Raw genomic sequence first — 27,527 nt, 5'->3', positions numbered from 1 at the left:
ATGTACCACACATTGGCCATCATGAAACCGAATTGCATTGTTGCTATTAAAAAAAAAAAATGTCATTGTGACAATTTAATTTTTTCTTGCATATTAGTGACAAACACTGCAGGTCGGCGTGTCACTTGCATCATCATAAACAGTAAGAGATGATTCAGTCTCAAACGTCAAGATAAATCATGATTTTGTTTCTCTATTTTACATCTACGTGGCTTAGGGAAAATGTCACATGTGTCACCACATGGAGTTCTGGAAAAAAATAATAATAAATGGTAAATTTCCCATAGGTAAAAGCTGAAGATGAGCAGATGTATTATTTTGTTGACATTTTGATGTAAATCACATCACTGCAGTGAGGGTCAAACTGTTCTTACTACTGAAACTTAATTAGCTAATAGAGTTGGGTAGATTGATTCATTTTAATGAATCTGTTTGTTCTGACAGTTTATTTGGTCATTAAATAAATACTGCTAATTGATATTAACTAAATATATTACACAAATTATAGGGGTTTTTTTTTGTTGTTGTTGTTGTTTTTGTTCACCACTGTTAGATTTTTTAATGTTCCTGAAAGAAGCCTCTTCTGCTCACCAAGGCTGTATTTTTTTTAATTAAAATTACAGTAAAAACAGTGATATTGTGAAATATTATTACCATTTAAAATAAATGTTTTCTTTTTGAATATATTTTATAAAGTAATTTATTCTTGTGATCAAAGCTGAATTTTCAGCATCATTACTCCAGTCTTCAGTGTCACATGATCCTTCAGAAATCATTCTAATATGATGATTTGCATAAATATTTCTGATTATTGTTGAAAACACTGGAAAAAAATTTCAAGATTCTTTGAATAGAAAGTTCAAAAGAACAGCATTTTTTTAAATACAAATCTTATGCATTATAAATGTCTTTACTGTCACTATTGATCAACTTAATGCATTCTTGCTAAACAGAAGTATTAATTCCTTTAAAAAATATATTTTGAATAGTATTTAAAATTGTATATGAATGTATTAAAGTTAATTAATTTAACCTATGAATTTAATCCTCATTAAATCAATATGACTTTATATCAGATATATCATATATAGATATATCATAATCATAATAATTAATAAAATCATAATAACTGTAAAATGGATAGTTTTGATTCTGGGTCCTGATTGGTCAAAAGTCATACTAAAATACCTAATATAGTTACAGCTTAAAAGTATTAAAAGACAAATAAATTCAAAAATGTTTTTGATGTATCTAGTACGTAGTTTTATAAAAGCAATAAAGCACTTGATGCCCTCTATATTGCATAATATATCAGAGCTGAAGGGCTTGCTGTGTCTAACTAAGGCTGCTACCCTAATTCAGCAGGATGTTGATTTATTTATATGGGTTTTTACATGACTTGAACACATGTGAAGTAAGGGAATCCCCACTGGCCTCATGTGCCCACATATCAACCACAAAACAAAAAACAAACTGCAGCGGCTGCATTAGACTTCACGTGTGAGTGGTTTGTTTAGTGGTCAGTGGTGTTACACAACATTCTGGCAGAGTTAAACTTGGCTCTGCTGCTCTTTTTGCACCTAAGAGGCGAGTGGGCACAGTTTTCAACACCCAGTCTTAATATCTGTGGGTTGTGCCATTTTCAAACAAACACACACACACGCTGGTGAATATATCATCATCCTCTTGGCTCAGTTAACGTTACAGCTAAACCTATATCTGGAGCTGATGCTGGCATTCTTGTGCAGTAAATGGTTGTTATAAAGCTTATGCCTGTCAAAATACTTTCCGGCTTTATGTGCAGAGACAACCATAGGTGTAACTATAAGCCATTTGCAGGGTGATTTCCCAAAAAGTTAAAAACATTGTTTGACTCAACCAATGGCCTAAGTGTAGGGTGGAACTAAATGAGATGAATCTCATCAACACTGTCAAGAAATGTCATGTTCATACTTCACCACGAAATCTATTAGAAACAATGTACATAAAGAAAATGAAGCCTGTTTACAAGGCAGTTATGTAAATTCTCAGTAGTCTACTGTAAATTGAGAATATATCATTCTGATTACCAGAATGAGGAAAAAATGACACATTATTATTAGGGATGGGCATTTTTATCATACCATGAATATTATTATTTTCTCTTGTACTATAAAATAGTTGTATGGTATATTATCTGCAATAATAAATTATTTATACAATAATAATTGTTGTGTGACTACATCCTTCTTTTTGCACTCAATTACATGACACTTGACAGATTTTACAGGATCGGTCAAATAGACAGAAAATCTCTGTAGTAAATTATTACAGTAAAAAAAAAAAAAAACGAGACTGTTCACTGCAGTCCTTCAGAAAAATGTGCCGAGTCCCTTATATTTTGGATTCAAAGCTGAATTTCCCCAAAATGCGACATATTTGCAAACTCATCAGGGGTGAAAAAGGTGACAAAGATGTGACCCCCTCGAGAAGAAAATGTTTTAAATATCAGCTTTACAATGTGGCTTTACAGTTCTTTCTACCATGAGGTTATGAGAGGGTTAAAAAGAGTTTTAAAAAATAAAAAATATTCTCTCTAATTCAAGTTGTATTTTCATGTAAATACATCCCTGTATTTTTGATGGCACAGAAATGACAGGTGTGCGGCGTTAAGTGTGTGTGTGCACCTTGTGTGTCTTGCTGTAGGCGTACAGGTGGGCCAGACGGTACAGACTCTTGTAATGCTGTGGGAAGCGACTCAGACACAGGAAGAGAGACCTCACACACACGTCCACTAGTGTTTTCCTCTGTTCTCCCCGTCCCGTCGGCAGACACTTGGGCAACTCTATCACTTCCAGGGGAGGCGGCGGCTCTGGTCTGCGCTTCCCCTCGCTGGAGGAGCCCGTCTGGGAGTGGGGTTTGTGAGGTTGGGCCGTGTGCGGCGGCAGAGATGGAGCCTGGGTCGGGGTGTCTGTGGTAGGAGTTTTCGGGATGGAGGCCTCAGGGGAGGTGATGGATAAGGTGGTGTCTGAAGACTCTTGTGTGACAGAAGATTCTTGAGACAGTGTGGCAGAGCTGATGTCCATGTTCTTGTCCTCCAAGGTGCCTGTGGGATTTTAGGAGGGCAGAGGTGAGGTAAAAAGCAACAGAACAGGGGAAGAGAACGTACTGTGTTTTGTGCTCCTGGCAAGACAGATATTGGCTGAATCTCATGAAAACTGTCAAGACTATGTCTGGCTTTTTTAAATCCAATGTCAAAAGAAAATGCTAAGAAGTTATATTTAGCCAAGACTATTTTTAGGATGATTAAGTTTTTTGGGATTGTGACATTTTCATGACAAATAAGATTTGTAAAATCGAAAATAGAAATCAGTTCTTTTAAACTTTTATTTTTAAAATGTAATTTATTCCTGTGATCAAAGCTGAATTTTCAGCATCATTACTCCAGTCTTCAGTGTCACATGATCCTTCAGAAATCATTCTAATATGTTGATTTGATGCTCAAGAAACATTTCTTATCATCATAAGTGTTGAAAACAGTTTTTGCTTAATATTAAACAGTTCTGCTTAATATTTTTTTGTGGAAGTCGTGTGATTTTTTTCAGGATTTTTTGATGAATATAAAAGCTCAAAAGAACAGAATTTATTTGGAATAGAAATCTTCTGTAACATATTGGGCCCTATTTTAACGATCTAAGTGCATGGTCTAAAGCGCATGGCACAGGTGCACTTAAAGGCGTGTCCGAATCCACTTTTGCTAGTTTAACGACGGGAAAAATGGTCGGCGCACCCGGCACATGGTCTAAAAGGGTTGCGCCTAGTCTCTTAATGAGTCATGGGTGTGTTTTTGTGTGTTGTTTATGCAATAAAACAATCAGAGTCTCATCTCCCATTCCCTTTAAAAGCCAGTTGCGCTCGCGCCATGGCAGATTCACTATTTACATGACGGAATTTGCAAGTGAAAAAAACAAAAACTGAACGCTTCTTTAGGGAGAAAACGGATCTTCTCATGCACGAGGTTAAAGCGCATGAGCAGACCATCTACGGGACAATCCGGATTCCACCAAAGCATTTTTATCTTTATGCACACAATAACAATCTTTTACATTGTAATCCTTTCATTTTTAATATTTGGCATGTTTGTGTGCTGCTGCGCATCACTGTGTATGTGCAAGCAAAGTGTACACGTATAACTAACGCGCTCTTTAAATAAAAATAAAAAAATACTGCGGCATTGACTTTAGACCAGGTTTTTGTTGGTTGATGGCGCAGTTTTTTTTAGTTGCCTCAAAATAGCAACATGCCAACAATGCGCCTGAACACACCTTGTTTTCAGACCAGCACGCCCATGGGCGCACAAATGGGCGCAAATGCATTTGCTATTTAAACAACGTGGCGCAGGACGTGAACATGATACCTGCGTCCAGCTGATACTAGCAAAAAACACTGGTGTTGCGCCTGGCGCCGCATTGTGCCGCATGTTTGATAGGGCCCTATAAATGTCTTAATGTTACTTTTGATCAAATTAATGTGTCCTTGCTGAACAAAAGTATTCATTTGTTTCCCAAAAAAAGAAAAAAAAGGGGGTCTTACGATATTTCAGGATCAATATGTATTGAAAAATCAATATTTTTGAGAACACTACATTGCTCTTAGTTTATTATTTTTAAAATACAACAGTTTTTTTCTGTTTAATATTATTTTGTGGAAATCATGTGATTTTTTTTTCAGGATTCTTTGATGATAAAGCTCAAAAGAACAGAATTTTTTGAAACAGAAATCTTTTGTAACATTATAAATGTCTAACTATTACTTTTGATCAAATTAATGTGTGCTTGCTGAACAAAAGTATTAATTTCTTTCCCAAAAAAAAGAAAAAAAGAAAAAAGGGGGACCCCAAAATTTTGAACAGTATTGTATTATCAGAAAAAAAAAAAAAAAGATAAAACCATGTAAAATATTTTACAATTTATTTTAATATGTAATATAACATTACAACAACAATAATTAGATATATATTTTTTTTAACTGTAATGAGAATTTGATGGGAAATGTGCTTAATCGGCATTAAGCATTACATTTACTGGTTAAACTGTTGGATGCCATGTTTATCGTTATCACTTCCACATCATTTCTATGATTATAATCAGGGCTTGACAATATCTTTTTTGCTCACCAGACACTGTGGCTAGTGGTTTTCCAAAGTTACTAGCCACTCAGCATTTTCACTGGCCACAATTTTGACATGGATACCATGGGGACAAACTGCCATATTAGATATTTTTAATATTTTCTCAAAATTTGTCAGCAGGTTTTTTTAGGCTGCTGTCACTTTAAGAGCTGACGCACAGATCCATTATACTGTTACACATGCGTTTTCTTTCTCAACTGTTTATGTTCATGACTGTGTTTCCGTGAATACTCGCCAAGACCAGCATTTTGACATCATTTTGTATGTATTTGACTGTTAAGTGCAATAAGCAGCAAAAGAACAACTCGATTTAGTACTGTGAGGTGGCTTTATGTGTGCGCACTTTGGGTGTGAGAGCAAAATCTGCGGGAATAAATACAATTATGCACAATACGTACAATCCCACGCCGAAATTCAAGCCCTGTAACATCAACAATATTCATCTGAAGCAAGTGAAATGAGTTAGTGAGGGGAGGAGGGTTTGTGTGTCGACTCGCTGTCGGAGAGATGAGAGAGAGAGAGAAAGAGCAGTTGGTATTGTTGATCTATTCAGCGTTTCAGATATTTCAGGATCGATATGTATTGAAAAAATGATATTTTTGACAAGACTACATTGCACTTAGTTTATTATTTTAGATGCCTTTTTTAAAACACTACAGTTGAAAAATGTATACAATTCAACCCGCCAAAGTAGCTAGTATGAGTGACTGCGTTACACTCCACTGCTGAAATCCACCCGTGGGTTGGCGGGTGTTAATGTCAAGCCCTGATTATAACCATGTATGAATTTCTGGATTTGCTCCCACATATACAATAAATACTGTTATCACTCTCAAAACTTGTACCAGTATGTACTGTATGTGTTTAGAAGAACTGGGATCATTACCTAGATTGTCCTCTACTGTGGCCCGTTTCTCTTTTTCAATGGCATTTGATTCTTCCGGAAAAATACTACACTTGCCAGTATCGACCTTGTGGCTGCTGTCCTGTGAGCTGGTGGGGTCCATGAAGACATCCTGCAAGGAGCTGGAGTCCGACATGCCAGCAACACTGTCCTGACTTTGCTCTGATTTAGGGAGAAAATATACCACACAATTACACTCATTCAACAAGACCTTCCACCTCCGTCCTTTGTAAATATTCATATAGACCCTTCATTCAGATTGTTTCTGAGTAGCCCAATTTGCACAAATCCACAAATCAACACAGTTCCCAAGATGAATTGTGTAATATCCTCCTCCAATAGACAAAGGGCTGGAAACATTTGCAGGGATGAGATTATTACGAATGGCAGCTATACAGTACCTGAAGAGCAGGTAGGCTTATGTTGGAACAATTACAATGTAGAGGAAGTGAAACTGGAATTCTGTGCCCTGAGAACATTTGCTATCAATTTCTACAAATTAAAGGAATAGTAACAGAGTGCTGCAGGAATGAGTCCTAAAGCATGGAAAGGAGTGGGCAAAGTTAGCAAGTCAATTGGTTTTTTGAATGGGTTTTTGCTTGAATGCCTGAAATAATGTCTGAGGTTAACACAAGCTCAGTATATTTTCACGTTTTATTTTACGACATAAAATACATCAGTAATACCCACTCGTGATTTTAAATGGGACTACATAAGTTTTCGGGGTCATTAAACATCATTACGCCAAACAGGTAAACTCATTTACTCAATAGCCTTGGTCCGTTTATACTCTTGCAAACTATTCTAACTCAAAATTACCAACTTGTAGATTTTAAATAAAGATTAAAAGTTGTCAGAAGCTTAATGATGGTGACGTTGAAGTCATGTGACTAGGCATGTGACGGTTAAAATTTTCATGTTGTGATAATTGCTGAAGCTTTTATCACGGTATACGGTATTATCACGATATTGAAATAAGTTGCAAAAAAAGTGTTGTCATTGGTTTAAGAACTCTTTTTCTTATAACAAAAATAACTCTGAATGTTTAAATACAATAACGCAATACACAAAAAAGTCAAATGTTTCAAACAGATTAAAGTGCAAAAGAATTATAACGAACAATAGGTAACACTTTACAATAAGCTCTCATTATTTAACGTTAGTTAATGCATTAACTAAGATTGAGCAATAGCTACATTTGTTACCAAAGGTATTATTTTTTTGTTAATGTTAGTTAAGAAACACAACTGATCATTGTTAGTTTTATCTCAGGTCCATTGAATAAGTTCTTTTGATTTTTAGTAATGTTATTAAACATTAAGAAATTAACATTAACTAAGATTAATAAATGCTTTATAAGTATTTTTCATTGTCAGTTTGGTAAGTTTTACTGAACAATAATTAATAATCAGAACATTTTCAATCATTAGGGCATGTTGTAGTCCAGATTAAAATATAAGAATGTTTAAGTTTAAAATAAATAGCCTATTAAGTCTTTAAGTATTTGGTGCTGTGATGAACAACATTGCGAATACAAAAAATGGAGCTGATTAAATCATTTTAAAAACTGTTCAGTAGCGCAGCTGCTTTGTTTACTGGGTTTGTTTGTTTACCGCTGCACTTCTGCTGTTCCATCAGCGCCCTCTGCTGTCAGAGAGTGAACGTGCACTTTTATTCAGCGCGTCTCCTTCACTCATTTGTGCACATTGGGCTTGTTTACATCTGTGTATGCGTGTCCCTTTGACGCAGCATACGGTGCATATGGTGGATGGGGAAAGTATTCTTAAAATGCATTATAAAAAATTGAATAATTCATAATAATTATTAACGGTATTTTGAAGTGCCCGCGATAACAATATTGTGCATATTCATTATCGTGATATATCGTATTACCGAATATCGGCACATGTCTACATGTGACCGTGGTGTAGTTCGCTTTTAGCCTAACTTTTTCTTCTGGTGATTGTATTTAGGCTTCAGAATTCCTAAAAGTTGTGTTAATTTGTGTAAATTATCTTGATAAACAAAACATGTTTGTATAATAAATGTATTTTATTTAGAATAATAAAACTCTATTGTGTTTTTGTCGAGGGAACCAGGCTGATGCTAACTTCAGAGGTGTTGGCCAAACAAAAAAACAAAAAAATTAATTCCTACAGCACTTTTTTTTTTTTTTTTTTTACCACAAGATGAAAATTCTATCTATTTACTCACCATCATGTTGATCCAAACCCATATTACTGACTTTATATTGTAGAACACAAAATGTAATGTAATGTTTTGCTCCAACCTGCTCTTTTTTATACACTGTGAATGGGGACGGACACCGTCAAATAGGTATAAAAAAAATGTGCCCAAAAAAGTAGTCTATAGGGCTTTTCACACTGCACTTAAAGGATTAGTCCACTTTCAAATAAAAATTTCCTGATAATTTACTCACCCCCATGTCATCCAAGATGTCCATGTCCTTCTTTCTTCGGTCGAAAAGAAATTAAGGTTTTTGATGAAAACATTCCAGGATTTTTCTTCATATAGTGGACTTCAGTGGTCTCCAAACAGTTGAAGGTGAAAATTACAGTTTCAGTGCAGCTTCAAATGGCTTTAAACGATACCAGACGAGGAATAAGGGTCTTATCTAGAGAAACGATCGGCCCTTTTCTTAAAAAAATTCAAAATGTATATGCTTTATAGGCACAAATGATCGCATCACAAGTGCTTCCACCAGAACGCAATTCCATATTCTTCAAAAAGCTTACGCTAAATGTCCCACGCCTTCCCTATTCAACTTACGGAAAAAAACGAAACTGGCGCCACTTTCGTTCCGTAAGTTGAATAAGGAAGGTGTAGGACATACAGCGTAAGCTTTTTGAAGAATATGGAATTGCGTTCTGGTGGAAGCACTTGTGATGCGATCATTTGTGCCTATAAAGCATATACATTTTGATTTTTTAGAAAATGGCCGATCGTTTCGCTAGATAAGACCCTTATTCCTCGTCTGGTATCGTTTAAAGCTCTTTGAAGCTGCACTAAAACTGTAATTTTCACCTTCAACCGTTTGGAGACCACTGAAGTCCACTATAAGGAGAAAAATCCTGGAATGTTTTCATTAAAAACCTTAATTTCTTTTCGACTAAAGAAAGAAGGACATGAACATCTTGGATGACATGGGGGTGAGTAAATTATCAGAAAATTTTTATTTGAAAGTGGACTAACAAATTTGTACAGTGTGAATGATGCTGTGTTATAATTAGGGCTAGGACAATACATCGATTGTTGATTCGCGATAAAAAGAATCTGGAGCGATTCTGATATTATCCGATGACGATGTATTGCAATTCTCACTCGAATCGATTCTGAGCTTAGTTTTTAACAGCAGATGGCACTATGTGCATTAGAAACACTTGTACTCTGCTGGCTTCCAGTTCCTTTAGTTTACACACACCACTTAAAACTTAAAATAATCATTCATAAAGTTCAAAAAGGCTGAAGCGAATTACAAGGGTGTTCACAGTGGGCTGTATTTACAGTAATCTCGCATCATAAAAGCATTCTGACCTGAGGTACAAGTATATTTAACCACTTACATGACTCAGCTGAATGCATGAGCCCTCTCTTCATGAGCATTTGAGTGTGCGGTTGAAAACTAGCCTAGAGCGCCATCTGCTGTTAAAACTAAGCTCAGAATCGATTCAAGAGAGAAAATATCAGAATTGATACAGAATCACTGTATCGAGAAATGAGAATCGAGAATCAATGTATTGTCCCAGCCCTGACAAAAGTCTCATTCCTACTTTTGCATATTCAAAAATTGTGTGTCGCATTCAGTTGCGAACCAGTGGTGTTTTGGCATCATCAACGCATCTTGATGCAAAAGATTTAAATACATATGCACGAATGATATGCAACACATTAAGCAGAAGAGACTTAAATTTTGTTGTTCTTTTTACAAAGTTCAAGAAGCCTTGGAATATTCTAATCCTCTATTTATAATCTTCAGAAGACTTGCAATATCCAAGTGAGTCATATAGATTTTTTTGGATGCCGTATCCGTCGGTGTATATAAAAACCGTCTGCATGGATATTCTCCCTTATTTCTCCATTTGTGTTCTACAGAAGAACAAAACAGTCATACCGGTTTGGAAGGACATTAGGTTGAGTAAATGGTATAAGAACTTACATTTTAGAGTGAGCTATCCCTTTAACAAGTACATTGGTTTTTATCCAGGTCTGAGGGCAAAGCTTACAGGGCAAAACTACAGGGAACATGTTTCAATGCAATGTTGAACCCTAACTAGGGCTTTGGGGTACAACAGCCAGCCTGCTCCTGAGGTAGACCAAAGCGCTTAAAAATATTGTGCTTCTCAGCAAGCCCAGAAAAGAAAGTTAATGTGATTTCTCTTGTGCTGCCCACAAACAAGCAGAAAAAGCCCCTGAGCATGCTGGGAGTGTCAGCATTTGGCACAGAGGGTAGAAATTCATTAGCACACACCATCACCTCCATGACACAACAGAGTGCAGTGGCAACACCAACCTCCCCTCCTCCAGAGAACGCCAACGCACCCGCACACTCAGCGTGAAGGGGAAAAATGGCGCTGCGTCAGCCCAAAATTGCAGCTTCCTGCAGAGCATATTAGCAGCTATAGGCCAACACTGCCAGGAGGTCCATTAGTTGGTCTGATACAGATTTCAACAGGAGCTCAAGAGCATGTTAAAGACACAACGAGAGTCTAGACGTGACCCGGTTGTGTGCTGGGAAGCGTTGGGCAGAAAAAAATGACAGAAATTTCTTTGCAGAAATGATTGGTGTGATTGAGGGTGGAAATCACCAATAGAGTAAGAGTGCTGTAATGTTGAAGGCACAGAAGAAAAGGACTTCTGTTTTAAAAAGGTCAAGTGCTACTGCAGTTTGTAACACCTGCATAATAAACTTTGATGTGACCCACAGAAAATGTTAGATTGGGGTTAGGTCACCTTCCTCAAAAGCAGAGCGCACATCAAACATTCATTCTGATATAGAGTTTATGAACACTGAGATTTAAGACACAAGAATATTGACCAACGATAGAGCTCAACAGTAAGCTTATCGAAGTAAAAAAAAAAAAAAAAAAAAAAGTCATTTGAAATCTTCATTGTGAAACAGATTTTAAGCAATAACAAATGTACCTTTCACTTATACAAGAATATATACAAAAAAAGCGTTTAATTGCGCATTCTCAATGAAATTTGTCAGTCAAACATACCATATTTCGACAGGATAGCTAGGTAAGATTAGCTAAAGAAGGAAGAATGAAATGTATTTTCCATTCTCTCTACAGAGGTACACTATATGGACAAATCAAGACACACCTCTTAATTATTGAATTCAAGTGTTTCAATCAGACCCATTGCCACAGGTGTATTAAATCAATCACCGAGCCGTGCAGTCTGCATTTACAAACATTTGTGAAAAAAAGTGGGTCATTCTGAAGAGCTCAGTGAACTCAAGCATGGTACTTTGATAGGTTGCTATTTTTCTGCTAGATATTCCACAGTCAACTGTAAACTGTATTATTGGTAAGTGGAAACGTTTAGAAACAGCAGTGGTGGACCATGTAAAGTCACAGAGCAAATCGGTCACCGAATGCTGAGGCAATGGTCCGTAAAGGTCACAAACGCTCTGCTGATTCCATAGCTGAAGAGTTCCAAACTTCCACTGGCATTAATATCAGCAAAAAAACTGTGCGGCAGGAGCTTCGTGGAGTGGGTTTCCATGGCTGAGCAGCTGCATGCAAGCCTCACATCACCATGTACAATGCCAAGCATCTGATAGAGTAGTGGACTCTAAAGCAGTGGAGCAGTTCTGTGGAGTGACGAATCACACTTCTCTGTTTGGCAGTCTGATCAACGAGTGAGTTTGGCGGATGGCAAGAGAACATTACCTGCCTGACTGTAAAGTTTGGTGGAGGAGGGATAATGGTGTGAGGCTGTTTTTCAGGGGTTGGGCTTGGCCCATTACTTCCAGTGAAGGGAAATCTTAATGTTTCAGCATACCAAGACATTTTGGACAATGCTATGCTTCCAACTTTGTTGGAACATTTTGGGAAGGCCCTTTTCAATTCCAGCATTACTTTGTTCTCTGGGGCACAGTTAAGTCCATAAGGAAACGGATGAGTTAGGTGTGGAAGATCTTGACTGGCCCGCACAGAGCCCTGACCTCAATCCCATCCAACATCTTTGGGATGAAATGGAACGGAGACTGAGAGCCAGGCTTTCTTGTCCAACATCAGTGCCTAACGTCACAAATGCTCTACTGGATGAACGGAGGGCAAAAATTCCCCATAGAAACACTCCAAAATCTTGTGGAAAGCCTTACCAGAAGAGTGGAAGCTGTTATAGCTGCAAACTCCATATTAATGTCTATGTATTTAGAATGCAATGTCATTACAGTCCCTGTTGGTGTAATGGTCAGGTGACCCAAAACTTTTGTCCATATAGTGTATCAACTAGCAATGCACTGAAAATATTTTTTTTTACTGAAACACCAAAATCAAAATTAAATTTAAATTCTTAAAGGTAACTCTTTGTGCTGTTCAGGGTTGTCATGTTCCCAGGCGATAAATTAAACCAGTCAGAGTACAGTTCTTTGGCAAGAAGCCACCTCTCAATATTTCAGTCAAACAAATTGGTAGTCTAGTATAATTGTTGGTCATGTTGAAGTGTGTCAACACTGCTGACATCTTTAACTGTTATAGCTTATTCAGGCTGTGTGTATGAAATACGAATTATTATTTTTTTTGCCATTTCGGTTGAATATGTTTTTGGTTGCTGAAATTTTGTTGCTTCACTAGTTTCAATTATTTTAAATAAACCCACCCCTTGGTCATTCACATTTACAAACCACTTTCAATCTCTCCCGGTCAAAGGCTTAAAATTCTGTATTGAACAGTCTTCTGAAATGTATGAAAGTGCATGGTCACTGTTGAGCTCTATGGTGTTCAGGGTGCTTGACAATAACTGTTGCTAATTCTTTGAGGAATTTAAGCCCTGCTTTTGAGGAATGATAGGTGAGCCAGCAGTTTTGTACTATTGGTTGTGCGAGGAAGGGCATCTGTACCATACGCAGATCCTGGCCGCAAAGCAGAGAGACACACGCAGTAGTCATGGTCATGTGAGAAGTCAGCTGTAGAGGAAATTCAGTTTAGAACATGTTTTATAACCTGGACTTAGAAATACAGATGTGTATATTTTGGACACCACTGTGGTGTGAATACAGAAGCTCTTTCATTTTCTGTTCTGCTGTGAAATGGGCAGCTTTTTAGAGGTTATTCAGGTGAATCTCACAAAAACCTAGCAAGATCATGTATTTCACCACATTTGGGGGTAAATATTGCTTAATTGTGCTAAAAAAGATGCCTCAAAGCAAAAAACAGGTATAATTTTCCTTATTCAAAATGTGTCTTCTTTTGTTTTTGGGATGAAATGTGACCTGCATGTGTTTGTGACATTCACCCATTAAGGTCCCGATATACTTCAAGCGAAATCGAAGAATGAACTGGTGTGAAACAGCTCACCAAATCAAACTACCACTGGCAGATCTCGCCCCCTATTGACTACCATAGTAGGAAAAAAAGTATTATGGCAGTCAATGAGGGGTGAGATCTGCTTGGTTACAAACATTCCTCCAAATATAAAAGTGTACAGCAGAACAAAGAAATTTATACAGGTTTGGAAAACTTGAGGGGCAGTAAATGATGAAAGAATTTAAATTTTTGGGTGGACTATCCCTTTAACTGTTTCTTAATCTAGACGCCACTCTCGGAAGCATTGGCGGTGTTGGGATGTTCGCTAAGAGTAAAACGTATTTCAAACATCTTTTGTCGAAGAATGAAAAAAAACTTCGCTGTGATTTTATCGGGGCCTTTAGAATCAACAAACAAAGGAGGAGAATGAATTGATCAGGTCTTGAAATGTTGCATCAGCTTTGATCAATGATCTGATAAGAAGCTAAACTCATCCACGCACCAACATTTGCAGAAAAAGCAGTTGAAACTTCCCACTGTCTTTACCAAACCACATTATTCAGAACAACCCACAAGAATAATTTCACCTCCCTTGCACAAGTGAGCCACGGCAGACACTTTAGTCAGATTTCAGTTTGCACACAGAGCAGTGCGGAGTGCATTGTGGGAAGTCTTTGTTGAATCAGGGTGCTGACCCATCATGCATCCATTAAGAAGCAGCAGGTGGGAAGCAGGTCAGAGGCAGGCAGAGAGGGAGCAGGCAGGAGGCAGCAGGGAGACAGGGAGACTAAAGCAGGCCATGGGAACAACTGAGGAATATGGGCAACATGTCACAATGTTCACCTTTAAAAACCACACTTCAAATCTGCAGCAAGCTGTTGTGAAGGTATCAGGAAAGCAATGAGATGAGGCCAGCCACAACAACAAAAATCGAGAACAACCTGAGCTGCAGCACTACATATTATGAATAATATATTATTTAGGGCGATTTCTAATTCACGAATAACTGCGAAAATAAAAATTACTATTGATAAAGAGAGAGTAAATACAACCAATAAAAAAAATAAAAATAAAAATAAAAAAACAGTACATCTCTTAGGGGCGTTCACACAGCATGTGTTCTTGCATTATTTCACTGTTTTTTCAGCATCTTACGTCATGAGCACTCAAGTAAAAATTGTTTAAAAATCATCCATTTTCCATCCTGTTCCATCTTGAGATTTAAAGTGATATGAAATTATATCAGTCGTTTTTTATTTCTGTGTCATGTTGGGTAATCCTGCTCATAGCAAATTCTCAGTTGATCCAAAATCCATAGCTGTATAGCTGTAAATGAAACATCAAACATGTTCTGATTGGCTTGAATTGTGTTGCAACATTTAGCAGTAAAAAATAAATAAGAAATATGAAAATACTTACACGCTAGTATGTAGCAAAATTGCAAGATGACAAACACTGATAGCTTTTACTGTAAAAAGCATTATAAATTCTTCTATATGCCCATGCCCTATACAGCTACAGAAACTAATGTCCATACACAGCCATGCAAGCTACATGGTATTAAGCCTAAGCGTTGATGCACACAACAAGAGCTGAGCATAAATTTAGCCCCTCACGAATTCAATCCACCTTCATACTGAAGCGAGTGACTAAATCTATGAACTGTATTCCAGCAAATGAGCACACCAAGCTGAGACTGACTTTAGCAACTAGGTCAAAGCCATCATCTGACACAGTTTCAAAAATACTGACTCCATTTCATCAAAACAGGCCACAGCAATATTTAATCAAGTGTACTATGTAATGCCCCCTTTCAAACTACAAAAAGAACAAATATCTGAAACTCAAATATTCCAACTATGTGAATTTGTATGGTGAACTTCTTTTAAACGCATAAAAGTAAATGTATTGGCACTTGTTTAATCATAACATTCAATAAACATGTCTCAAATTGGGGTTTATTTACTGAGGTGAAACAATTTCTTGTGTTGAAATAAGTGGTGTCAAAAGTACCGATTTCAGTACTGAAATTTTAAAAATATGACGATACCAGCATTTTTCCCTAGCATTTTGAGCTCTGTTGAGTGGATTCTTATACACTTCTGATTGGCCATTGTGTTCATCTACTCAACAGATATGTCTGTGATTGCTACAATGATCAACGCACAGGAGCGTTTGAAAGCACACGGAAGAGTTTGAAAGCGGAAGCGGGGGCGTTTGAAAGCTTTCAAAAGCTCCGATGTGTATCTGTGTAAGTGCTCGGGGTGAAGAGAGTCAAAGATGTCTATTTACAACATGTTTTTAAAGCATTGATCATTGTAGCCAAACACAGACATATCTGTTGAGCTCGTGAACACAATGGCCAATCGGAGATGTTTGAGAATCCATTTAACAGTGTTAAAAATACTAAGGGGAAATTCACATTTTTTAAATTTCAGTACCGACTTGGTACCAAAGTCAGTACTTTTGACACTAATTAAAATAATGCAATCTTACATTCAAATAAGTAGTGGACTTCTCTTTTTGTTATTATAACCCATGCAAAAATGATTTTTACCTAAAGGGGCACAAAGTTACAACTTACACACTACTAAATATTTTAGCGTTGCACCATTAAACTTAGTTAAAAATGTAACTCTACATATAAACTAAATATTTACAGAAGCTTCCGACCAGGAGTAATTATTGGAATAAAATAGCAAACTGACTGAATTGCACCAATAAGCTCTTGTTTTACCGACAGACTTCAATCCTTCAGATATATGATAAAGTTGACATTTAATACTCGCTTACACTTTAAGAGAAGGAACATTATGTGAATAAATAACTTTTTTAGCAGCTCTTCAACACAAACACATCCTAAACAGCACACATCAGTGTGCATCGGTCCGTGTTGTCATAAATCATTTACTTATAAATTATTACTTAATAAATTCAAATTCAGTGCCTGAGTGTTTTTACATATAAAGATACCTATTATGTTATTCTGTAGCATCATATCTTAATGGAAACGTATTAGTTGTTAGAATCAAGGATAAACTGAAATTCACAGCATTTCTACACAACTTCTGCTCACGTATTTGAATGCTGCTCTTAGATCATTGAGGTTAAACATTATATTACACCACTACACATTACTTTACAAAGAGTTTATAACCTACCATCTACGTTCTGCCTTAAGAACAAATGGTGCAACGGAATAAAGCAGAGTTAGTAGCTAGTAGTTACTAAGCCTTTAGTAAGATTTAAGTAAGAACTTATGAATGGCTGGTGCAACCCTACCCTGAACACTGAGAGCAAGTTACCACAAGATGGGAAGGAAGAAGACAGAGCATGAAGCTTTAAGCAATCTCAACACACAAAAAATTAATATGTACTACTCCAATATGGCCAAACAAAACTGCATAGCTCTGAAGCTTCTCCACTTCTGACCCAATTAATTTAAAAATGTAACAAATGACATCAAGCTGGTCTGGTCAACCAGTGATGACATGTAGGTTATCTACAGAACAAGATCAGTAGAGCATAGCAGCTCCCACCAGAGTTAGCTAATATTTGCTGCCTTATTATATTGTTGTACTGTTGTTGTTGATACAACCAATCAAATAATAAAAAGAATCAGATAACAGCAAGGTTTACTGGGTGAACGACAGCGAAGCACATTCATAATCTGCCTAGGAATGGCAGGAGCAAATAAAATGGCGAAAAACACAATATTATGGTAATTCGCTGGACTGGGTGTATACAATGTGAAAGTAATTGGGCAGCGTAAACAACAAAGAAGGAATGCAACGCATTTTGACTGAAAATCTGATTTCATTACCTGAAAGCAAGAAATGACAAAGACTACGTCCACATTAATCTGGATATATTTGAAAATGGCATTTTTGTTTCAAAACACTCTCCGTCCACACTGAAACATCTGAAAGTGCTTCAATCACGCTACTGCGCATGCATAATAAGTAGAGATGCACCGATTGCAATTTTCTTGGCCGATTCCGATTTTTTTGTTAATGTGATCTGCCGATACCGATTTTTGCCGATTCCGATTTTCTTTCTAAGAACTATAATACAAAAATCTACTTTTCTTCCATGCAAAGTTTTATTTTCATAAAAAAAAAAAAAAAAATTCTAATAAAGTCTAATAAAACAAGAACAAATAAAAAAAAATTGCAAACAACAGCACAAATAAATGCATTAGAATAAAGAGAGCTATAAAACTAAGTTTTTCAGGTTAAGTAGGTTTTTATTCAGGTAAGAAATACTACAGAAATTAAAGTAATCAAATGTAAAATAACACATCCAGTTTTATTTTACATTGGTTACCTTAATTTCTGTATTCTTTATTGTAAATATTAAATACAGATTTATTTTTACCATTAAAGTTATAAAGCGTATTCAGTCAAGAGCAGAAAGTGATTTTCTTTGTCTTTTGTTCTTTAAATAACATGACAGACAGCAGCAGAAATATTGGACTGCTGTCGCTTTAAGAGTTTATTAACGGACCCAATACTGTTACACAACATGCGTTCTCTCTTTCTTAGCTATTTAACGATCCAAAACTGACTGTGTTTATCTGAATAATCACCAAGATGGGCATTTTGACATAATTTTGTATGTATTTGACCATTTAAGCACAGTAAGCCACTCATTTTAGTACTTGTTGTGACTGTTTGACTTCTGTCTCTGAGACTGAGCGGGGCTTGTTCGCTCCACTAATATAGATCAGTGGTGCGTGCGCTTTTGGTGTGAGCGCGAAACCTGCGGGAATGACTATTTAAACGGAGCAACTGAGACTGAGCGACTGAGTGAGAGAGAGAGGAGGCGCCCGCGCGGGTGTCACTTTGCTGTCGGAGAGAAGAGAGCGAGAACACGCAGCTGATGTTATTGCCTGTGCCGCTGGTAACAAAACAGATCAGCTCTGAATCGGTAAGAAGTGAGACCGATCCCTGGCCGATCGATCGGTGCATCTCTAATAATACGTAATAAAAGCTCACTGAGAAAATATCAAAAGACCAGACAACATAATATTCTCACGCTATTCTTCTGGCATGATCATTTTGTTAGCAAAATATCTCACCACTTCAGGTCGCACTCAATCGCCATTCCATATCTGGTCTAGGGCTGCATGATATATCGTTTTAGCATCAATATCGCAATGTGCGCATCCGCAACAGTCACATCGCAGTCAAGTACAGGGATCATAGTTGATCCGTACAGACCAGGCACCACGCTTCAAAACACATGTGATTCTCGGATTAATTGCAAAGTTTAACCATCATAGAGTGAAAGTTTATCATTTGCACACATTTTAGGTCCTATCAGTTTAAACATTCAAGTGATTTTAAACCATTTGAGTATAAGAAGTCTTATACTTCTTCAACAGACACGTACAGGCAAAATTATGTCAAAATGCCCATCTCAGAGAGTATCCTCATAATCACAGTCGCTTATGGCTTACATGAACGTAAACAATAAAAAAAAATAAAAAAAGTATGCGTATCATTATATTGCATCCGCGCATATTGTCTTAAAGTTACAGCAGCCTAATAAACCAGCTGCTGTCTGTATCATTAATGTTAATCAAACAACAAATGACAAAGAGAAAAATCACTTTTGTAGCTTTAACAAAGATTAATTAATGTATACAGTTAAGACTATGCAGTGTTTTATATTTGATTAATTTCTGTACCTGAATACTGTTTTTGAAAATCATAAAGCACTGTTTATTTTAATGTTATATTTGTTCTATTGTATTTATTATGCTTGTAATTAGTTTATTATTTCTATGCAGATTAACTCCCCTACAAAATCACCCCAATCATTCTAGAATGATTCATTATTTCCAAATAGAGCGATTCAAGTGATCTGGTGATTTTGTATTTTCATATCACAATATATATTGCAGAAAAACAAAATATCGCAATGTCAGTTTTTTCCAATATCGTGCAGCCCTAGTCTGGTCTAAAACACAATTTCCCCTCATGTTTTGCCACAGGACAGCAATTGCCAGAACATTTTGTCATCTTTGCAGGAATGTGATATGAAGATTGTACAAAGTAACCTTTATCTTTAGCAACACTGTGAAAGTGAATATTAGCCACAACAATGCCAATACAACAATTGACATTTATGGGTACAATATGCATTACATGACTAAACATGCATCATTTTCGAATGCCTCTGTTTTCACAGCCCACACTTCAACACTACAACAGAGGTTTTAAATTTATACAATTGGGAAAGCTCTGCTTTCAATGGACAAAAACGCAGTCTTAGTGTGGACGAAAGGCCAAAACTTAGAGAAAAAGATGCGTTTTCCTATGTATCCAGATTAATGTGGATGTAGCTGAAGTGAAACTGAAACAAAGCAAAAAAAGCACTGAGACACTGTTAGCAATGTTGCCCATTTTCCCATGATCCTCTATGGCCTGGTGCAGATGGTAAGAGGAGGGGTGGGAGGAGATGTTATTGTACACCAGAGCCCATAATTCAATTCATAGAGGTAAATAACCTTCATCATCCTCATCCCCCCGTGCATGAGTGAGTGAGTTATACTCTGGCCCTGGTACTGTACCGTCCTGCTGCTGCTGCGGCTGCTGCTGCTGGAGCTCCTGCCCCCGCCTGTGCCTCTGCTGCACGCTTTTACGTTTGACGTAATCGTGGTCGACCGGAGTGACCGCGTACGTGGGAGAACTCGCACCTGCCGCACCGTCGCCAGGCAAAGAAGTTGCTGCAGCCACCACAGATGTGACAGATGAGGTGGTCAATGCTGCCGGACAGGTACTCACGCCAACCGAAGAGCGTGAGTCTTCATCGTTAATGGATGGAAGCTTTTCCCTGTTGGGAGAAAAGATTATGTTAACAAAATAAAAACAAACAAAGATCTAAAAAGTCAGTTTCGCACTACAACAGAGGGAGTACAATACTCGAGGCTCGAAACTGCAACCATTCTGGCCGCATATACACATATTATATCCAGACGCTGCAGATAATCTGCGGGTCGGGTGGGTCAAGAAATAAAAATAACATTTCAAAAATTGCAAGTGGGTCACAGGTGGATGAGCGATGAATCATTAATGTGCTGATTTAATGTGCTGTAATGTGTTGAGACATGGAACTCTCATTTCATGGTAAAACGCAATGAACTTCACCCTTTTACTTTTGTTTTCAACAACAACGTATATCTCTTCAGGGAAAACCAATCAGAAAACATATGCCTAAAGCACCTCCTAGTGGTCATTATATAAAACACAAAGGAACTACATGAGACATTGCTTAATAACTTGACAGCTTTGACCAAAAATATACACAAGCTTAAGAGAAATTATTCTGATAAGAGTGTTTTCCAAAATAATGATGGATGCAATTTTCCATAAAATTTGTTTTGTGTTAATTTGGTCAAATTTATGCAAGGAGGTTGCTTCCTCAACATTTAAATATTCTGGTTCAGTGTTCACTGTAAGCTGGTCTGGCAGTGCACTATCAGAGTTCATCTGAACCCCTCCACCTCCCCCAGCTCCACCTGTCTAGATCTGCTATGGGATTTATGTTTGTCTATTCATGCAGCAGCAGCATATCTTACATGCTCACAGCAGTGTGTCTGTGTATCTACTGGCAGTAGCAAGTACATCCTTGCTCTGCAGCAGCAGCAGTAGCGTGCACAGCAGATCTAGCCTTTAAATACATTAATAGTTCACCCAGAAATGAAAATTCTGTCATTAATTACTCACACTCATGTCGTTCCACACCCGTAATGCAAAATTAAGATATTTTTGATGAAATCCGATGGCTCAGTGAGGCCTGCATTGCCAGCAAGACAATTAACACTTTCAATGCTCAGAAATCTACTAAAGATTTCAAAACACTGCTTCATGAGGCTTCAAAGATTTATGAATCTTTTGTTTCGAATCAGTGGTTCGGAACATGTATCAAACTGCCAAAGTCACGTGATTTCAGAAAACGAGGCTTCATTACGTCGTAAGTGTTTCGAAATTTCAACGGTGTACCACTGGGGGGCGTGACTTTGGCAGTTTGATACACGCTCCGAAACACAGATTCGAAACAAAAGATTTGTAAAGCTTCATGAAGCAGTGTTTTGAAATCGCCCATCACTAGATATTGTTGAATAAAGTCATTATTTTGGTTTTTTTGGCACACAAAACGTATTCTCATCGCTTTATAACATTAAGGTTGAACCACTGTAGTCACATGAACTGTTTTAAATACGTCTTTAGCAGCTTTCTGGGCATCTGAAAGTGTTAATTGTCTTGCTGGCAATAGAGGCCTCACTGAGCCATCAGATTTTATCAAAAATATCTTAATTTGTGTTCCGAAGATGAATGAAGGTCTTACGGGTGTGGAACGACATGAGGGTGAGTAATAAAATGACAGTTTTCATTTCTGGGTAAACTAATCCTTTAACATTGCTATATGCATTAACATGTTACAACTATTCAGAGAGGTATCATGATTAAACGTTTAATGCAAACCCTTGATTTGTCTGATTGGTGCATCAAGGAACCACAATCTTGTCTGCTTGAAAATGGGGGTCTGGGATAATAACTAAAATTATTAATAATTAACTTGAGATTCCAGTTTTGAATTTTCTGGATAAATCCAGAATAATTTGAGGGAGAATTGTGAATCAAACTCTGCACTAAGCAAACAAAGCTGGCTTTTAGCTGGCTACCAATTACTGCATGATCTGGTGCATGACTACAGTGTGTAATGGAGTCAATGTTATTGCTTCTCCTCTTTTTTAAAAAAAGTTTGTCGACACAGCTGAAATCAACTGAAATCTGAATCTTAGTGGATAGTTTTACAATCTTTCTAAACTCCTCCAGGCTCTTGAGAGCGTAAAAGGTTTGCGATCATACTTGTCGCTGCTGGTTTTGGGTGTGGTCTTCTCCTCTCCACGTGCAAAGGGTCCGACGGCAGCTTCGGCGAGCATGCTGAAGAACAGATCGTAATCCAGGAGCTTCATCTGCTGCTCAGACTGTTCACCATCATCTTCCTCATTTTCCAGCAACTTCAGAATTGTGGCGCTCAGGCGGAAAAACAGCTGGCAAGTTGAAAGAAAATTAATGACTGGCGGTTTAACTGATGGTTTTTGTCATACAGCAGTATACTTGCAGTTCATTACCGCTCAAAAGGTTGGAGTCATTATGTTTTTGAAAAAGATAATTAATACTTTTATTTAGCAAGGATGCATTAAAGAATGCATTTTCAACATTGATGATAATCAGAATTTGCTTGAGCAGCAAATCATCATATTAGAATGATTTCTGAGGGATCATGTGATACTGAAGACTGAAGTAATGATGCTGAAAATAGAAATTATTTAAAAATATTAAAATAGAAAACTAATGAAATATTAAAATAATTTAAAATAATAAAATACACTGTAATAATATTTCACAACATCACTGTATTTTAATCAAGTAAATGCAGCCTTGGTGAGCAGAAGACATTGCTTTCAAAACATTTTCAAAAATTGTATCGACCTTTTGAACAGTAGTGTACAGCACATTGCAAACCACTACATACCTCTAAGGCCTCCATGGCGAGGTCAGGCGGGTTGTGGTAGTGGATTTTGCGCGGGTATCGGGCTGCCTCCTCGTGCAGGTAGTGTGCAGACTGGAAAAATATGACACAAGGGCTGTAGTGAGATGTGTCTGACTGTTGGGAAGTTAGAAGCCACTTTTACACATTAAACCCCATTTTCACATTTTGTTTCATAAATGTTTCTATATTTTATCCACCAGGAACTGAGTGAATGATGACAAATACATACCAGAAAGGAGCCAGACCTGAAGGTGAATTTGCAGTCAATAGATTGACAGCACACCTATGTCAGAGAATGTCCTAATCATTCTCAAACTGTATCATTGAACTATTGCTATGTTAGATTTAATCAACCATGGTGACTGATGACACACATTCTCAATAGCCAATCAGTTTATTCACCGGGCCAGCCATAGCCTAGAAGATCACCTTTTTGAACAGCTGCAGGTAGTCTTTGGGTGGCAATTTGCGCTTCTCTGCAATCTTTCCCAGCATGTAGTGAATGAGCCACTCCTCCTCATCGCCGTCACAGCGAGAGGCGCTCTGAAAGCACTGCGACGCCGTCTCCAACATCGAGTCTCTGCGCTCTTCCATCTATAAACACAAACGAACAGAAACTGAAACAAATCTTGAAAAAGCAGTCTCTTCAGTATCTTTCTTGTCACTACAACATACGCTTGTGTTTTGTTTTGTAAACAATCACATGGCTCTCTCTCAGATGAGTCCTTATTTATACAAACAGAAGTACCTGTTTGATCAAGTCCAGGGGAAGTTCGCGTTTCCACTGTTTGAGCTGTCTGGAAGCAAAGGAGTGCAAGGCATAGGACATGGTTCCATACTCGATCCATAGGGAGAGGTTGGAGCCGTCTATCTCCAGAGCCCGCTTGAAACAGGTCAGCACAGCCAGAGAGTTTTTCCAGATGGGTCCGTCACTCCTGAGCTCATTAGAGTTCAACTTGTCCTGGATACGACTGGCGCGTGCCAGAGCCATGCCTGCCCATGAGTCAAACCTACATGAGAGATGGAGAGACAACATAACTGTATGCATTCACAGGGTATCTGCAAGGTTAATTTAAGGCTTTGTAAGACATGCACAAATACAATTAATACCATATGAGCAGGGCAGAGCAACTCTATGGTAATATCCAAACCATAAAATGACTACAAAAACAATTATTTATACAACTTTACAGTTTAAATAATACAAGTTTTAATAAAATCAAAAATTTGAATAAAATTATAAACCTCATATTTCAGCGTTTAAACCATTTTTAAAAGGAAAGGGATGAGTCAAAATTATCAACGATTTATATATATATATATATATATATATATATATATATATATATACACACACACACACACATACACACGGATCAGGCATAACATTATGACCACCTTCCTAGTATTGTGTTGGTCCCCCTTTTGTTGCCAAAACAGCCCTGACCCGTCGAGGCATGGACTCAACTAGACCCCTGAAGGTGTGCTGTGGTATCTGCACCAAGATGTTAGCAGCAGATCCTTTAAGTCCTGTAAGTTGCAAGGTGGGGCCTCCATGTTTTTACAGCACATCCCACAGATATTTGGAGGCCAAGTCAACATCTCAATCTCATTGTTGTGCTTCTCAAACCATTCCTGAGCCATTTTTGCTTTGTAGCAGGGCACATTATCCTGCTGAAAGAGGCCACAGCCACCAGGGAATATCGTTTCCATGAAAGGGTGTACATGGTCTGCAACAATGCTTAGGTAGGTGGTACGTGTCAAAGTAACATCCACATGGATGGCAGGACCCAAGGTTTCCCAGCAGAACATTTCCTAAAGCATCACATTGCCTCCGCCGGCTTGCCTTCTTCCCATAGTGCATCCTGGTGCCACGTGTTCCCCAGGTAAGCGACACACACGCACCCGGCCATCCACGTGATGTAAAAGAAAACGTGATTCATCAGACCAGGCCACCTTCTTCCATTGCTCCGTGGCCCAGTTCTGATGCTCACGTGCCCACTGTTGGCTCTTTCGGCGGTGGACAGGGGTCAGCACGGGCACCCTGACTGGTCTGCGGCTATGCAGCCCCATACGCAACAAACTCCGATGCACTGTGTATTCTGACACATTTCTATCAGAACCAGCATTAACTTCTTGAGCAATTTGAGCTACAGTAGCTCGTCTGTGGGATTGGACCACACAGGCCAGCCTTCGTTCCCCACGTGCATCATTGATCCTTGGCCGCCCATGACCCTGTCGCCGGTTCACCGCTGTTCCTTCCTTGGAGCACTTTTGATAGATACTGACCACTGCAGACCAGGAACACCCCACAAGAGCTGCAGTTTTGGAGATGCTCTGACCCAGGCGTCTAGCCATCACAATTTGGCCCTTGTCAAACTCGCTCAAATCCTTACGCTTGCCCATTTTTCCTGCTTCTAACACATCAACTTTGAGGACAAAATGTTCACTTGCTGCCTAATATATCCCACCCACTAACAGGTGCCAATGATGAAGAGATAATCAGTGTTATTCACTTCAACTGTCAATGCTCATAATGTTATGCCTAATCAGTGTATATGTGTGTGTGTGTGCACGCTTATGGAACAGCATAAATATAGCGGTTACCCTGGTGTCCCCTGTGTAAAATGCAGCTGTGCTTTTTAAAAATGTGAATAATATAAACACCATATAGTAAACATTGTTATAATTCATCAACAGTAGAATCAGTAGAATCACATAAGCAATCGCTTGGCATAAATGTGCTTTATTCACTGATTGTGAATTGCTCTGAACAGTGATGCGCTTTGACTAAAATGCACAGCACTCACAAATAAATCGCCTTTTGAATTTTATTATTCACATAAATCCATATTACAATTCTTATTTTACTGTCCGAATTTAAGACCTCTTGAAATGATAATTAAGACTTTTAATAATAATTATATGGTATGATGGTATTTAATATAATATAATTATATGATGACAATTAACACATTTGAGATAGTTACGACTTTTTATGGCCTTAAATTTGACTTTTTAAGGACCCATGGGACCCTGATTCAGGTTAAAAAGTTAAGATGTAAAATTTTAACAGACCTGTTGGGACACATGCAGATGTCGTGCATGTAGAACTTGATGGCTTTAGACTGCTCTTTGTTTTTGAAGTGGTAGTCCGCCAGCAGGTAGTACAGCTCGTTAACCACAGGGGGTGCCGGGGAAGCTCCTTCTGGAAGTGCTGGCACCTTGGACAAAGAGAAATGCTATAAGTGACAGATGAACAGATAAAAATGAATCTAGATGAACGGACGACGGTCAATGAGCTCATACCTTGACAGCACCTCCCTCAATATAGGCAGAGACATCGTCTACAGAGAGTGTGGGGCCATCATTGTGTGGGATTATTCCAGAAAGCCTTTTAAGCAGGTTGGCAAGGTCAGCAGAGACGGTGCTGGTCTTATAGCTGTCGAACTCTGGCAAGGTTTTGGGCTTAAAGTACTCAAACATAAAGATGGCATCACTCCAATGAAGCTCCACCTAGATCAAAGATAGAGAGAGAAAGACATGGAAAGAGAGTGGAAGATAGATGGAAAGAGGTAGAAGAGAGATGGTACCATGTAAGCAGGGTCTAACAGTGTTATTTTAGTATTATTTAAATACTATTTTCAGTTTTCATTCATTTTTTTTAATATTTATATTTAGTTTTAGTTTTATTTCAATTTTAGTCATTTTAAGTTTTCTATTAAAACACTAAGTTGTTCATCTAATATTTATATCTTATTTCAGCTTTATTTCAAAAATTGAAAACTTTTTTTAGTTTTAGTTAACATTAGGGGGTAAAAAGGATGATTCATCACAATACGCTTTTATATCGATTCTCATAGCCAGCTATACGATATTTGCCGATACCTCAAAAAATTGTTCGATATGATTACAATTTCGATTACATTCAGGTGTATATCAAATCGATATTATGAGCCTATTTTACACAACCAGGTACATTTTTATTAACTCACAAATGAAACCAAAATATATAACATGAACATTTCTCTAAAAATTTCACAACCTGTACCCCAATTGGGACATCCACAAAAAAATTTTTTTTTTTTTTTTTTTTTAATAATTAAGAAAAATAAATACTGGGGAAAAAATAAAGTCACACAAGAAAGTCTTTCAGGCTTCTGTGCCTAATAGTAGGTCTAATAGAAGTTTTTTTAGTTACAAAATAAAGTAATTTTCTTTGTTCTTAACATTAACATTAATGACAGACAGCAGCAGGAATATTAGGCTGCTGTCACTTTAAAAGCAAATGCACTGATCCAGTATACTGATACAGTATATTTTTTGCTTTCTCAACTGTTTACATTCACTTAAAGGGATAGTTCACTCAAAAATGAAAATTCTGTGA

At 37.6% G+C, this 27,527-nt stretch overlaps 1 protein-coding gene across 8 annotated transcripts in view; it reads right to left on the bottom strand.

Moving 5' to 3' along the window:
* Window positions 1–27,527, bottom strand: part of cabin1 (calcineurin binding protein 1) — a 122,916-nt gene that overhangs the window by 65,193 nt on the left and 30,196 nt on the right. For 2 of the 8 annotated variants that reach the window (XM_051902317.1, XM_051902320.1), the window contains exons 21-31: window positions 26,450–26,656; window positions 26,219–26,364; window positions 23,889–24,150; window positions 23,570–23,734; window positions 23,370–23,423; window positions 23,123–23,212; window positions 22,453–22,637; window positions 20,151–20,413; window positions 13,168–13,233; window positions 6,057–6,236; window positions 2,667–3,085 (exon numbers count right to left, since the gene is read on the bottom strand). In XM_051902317.1, coding sequence (XP_051758277.1) covers window positions 2,667–3,085; window positions 6,057–6,236; window positions 13,168–13,233; window positions 20,151–20,413; window positions 22,453–22,637; window positions 23,123–23,212; window positions 23,370–23,423; window positions 23,570–23,734; window positions 23,889–24,150; window positions 26,219–26,364; window positions 26,450–26,656 — 2,037 coding nt within the window. The remainder of the gene's footprint in view (window positions 1–2,666; window positions 3,086–6,056; window positions 6,237–13,167; window positions 13,234–20,150; window positions 20,414–22,452; window positions 22,638–23,122; window positions 23,213–23,369; window positions 23,424–23,569; window positions 23,735–23,888; window positions 24,151–26,218; window positions 26,365–26,449; window positions 26,657–27,527) is intronic. The other 6 variants (XM_051902318.1, XM_051902323.1, XM_051902322.1 and 3 more) reach the window with 4 other exon arrangements.

The sequence above is a fragment of the Ctenopharyngodon idella genome, chromosome 8 (genome assembly GCF_019924925.1).
Source record: "Ctenopharyngodon idella isolate HZGC_01 chromosome 8, HZGC01, whole genome shotgun sequence".
In the NCBI taxonomy this organism is placed as follows: Eukaryota; Metazoa; Chordata; class Actinopteri; order Cypriniformes; family Xenocyprididae; genus Ctenopharyngodon; species Ctenopharyngodon idella.
The sequence above is the reverse complement of the archived record's forward strand: the minus strand, read 5'-3'. Positions and strand labels throughout refer to the sequence as shown.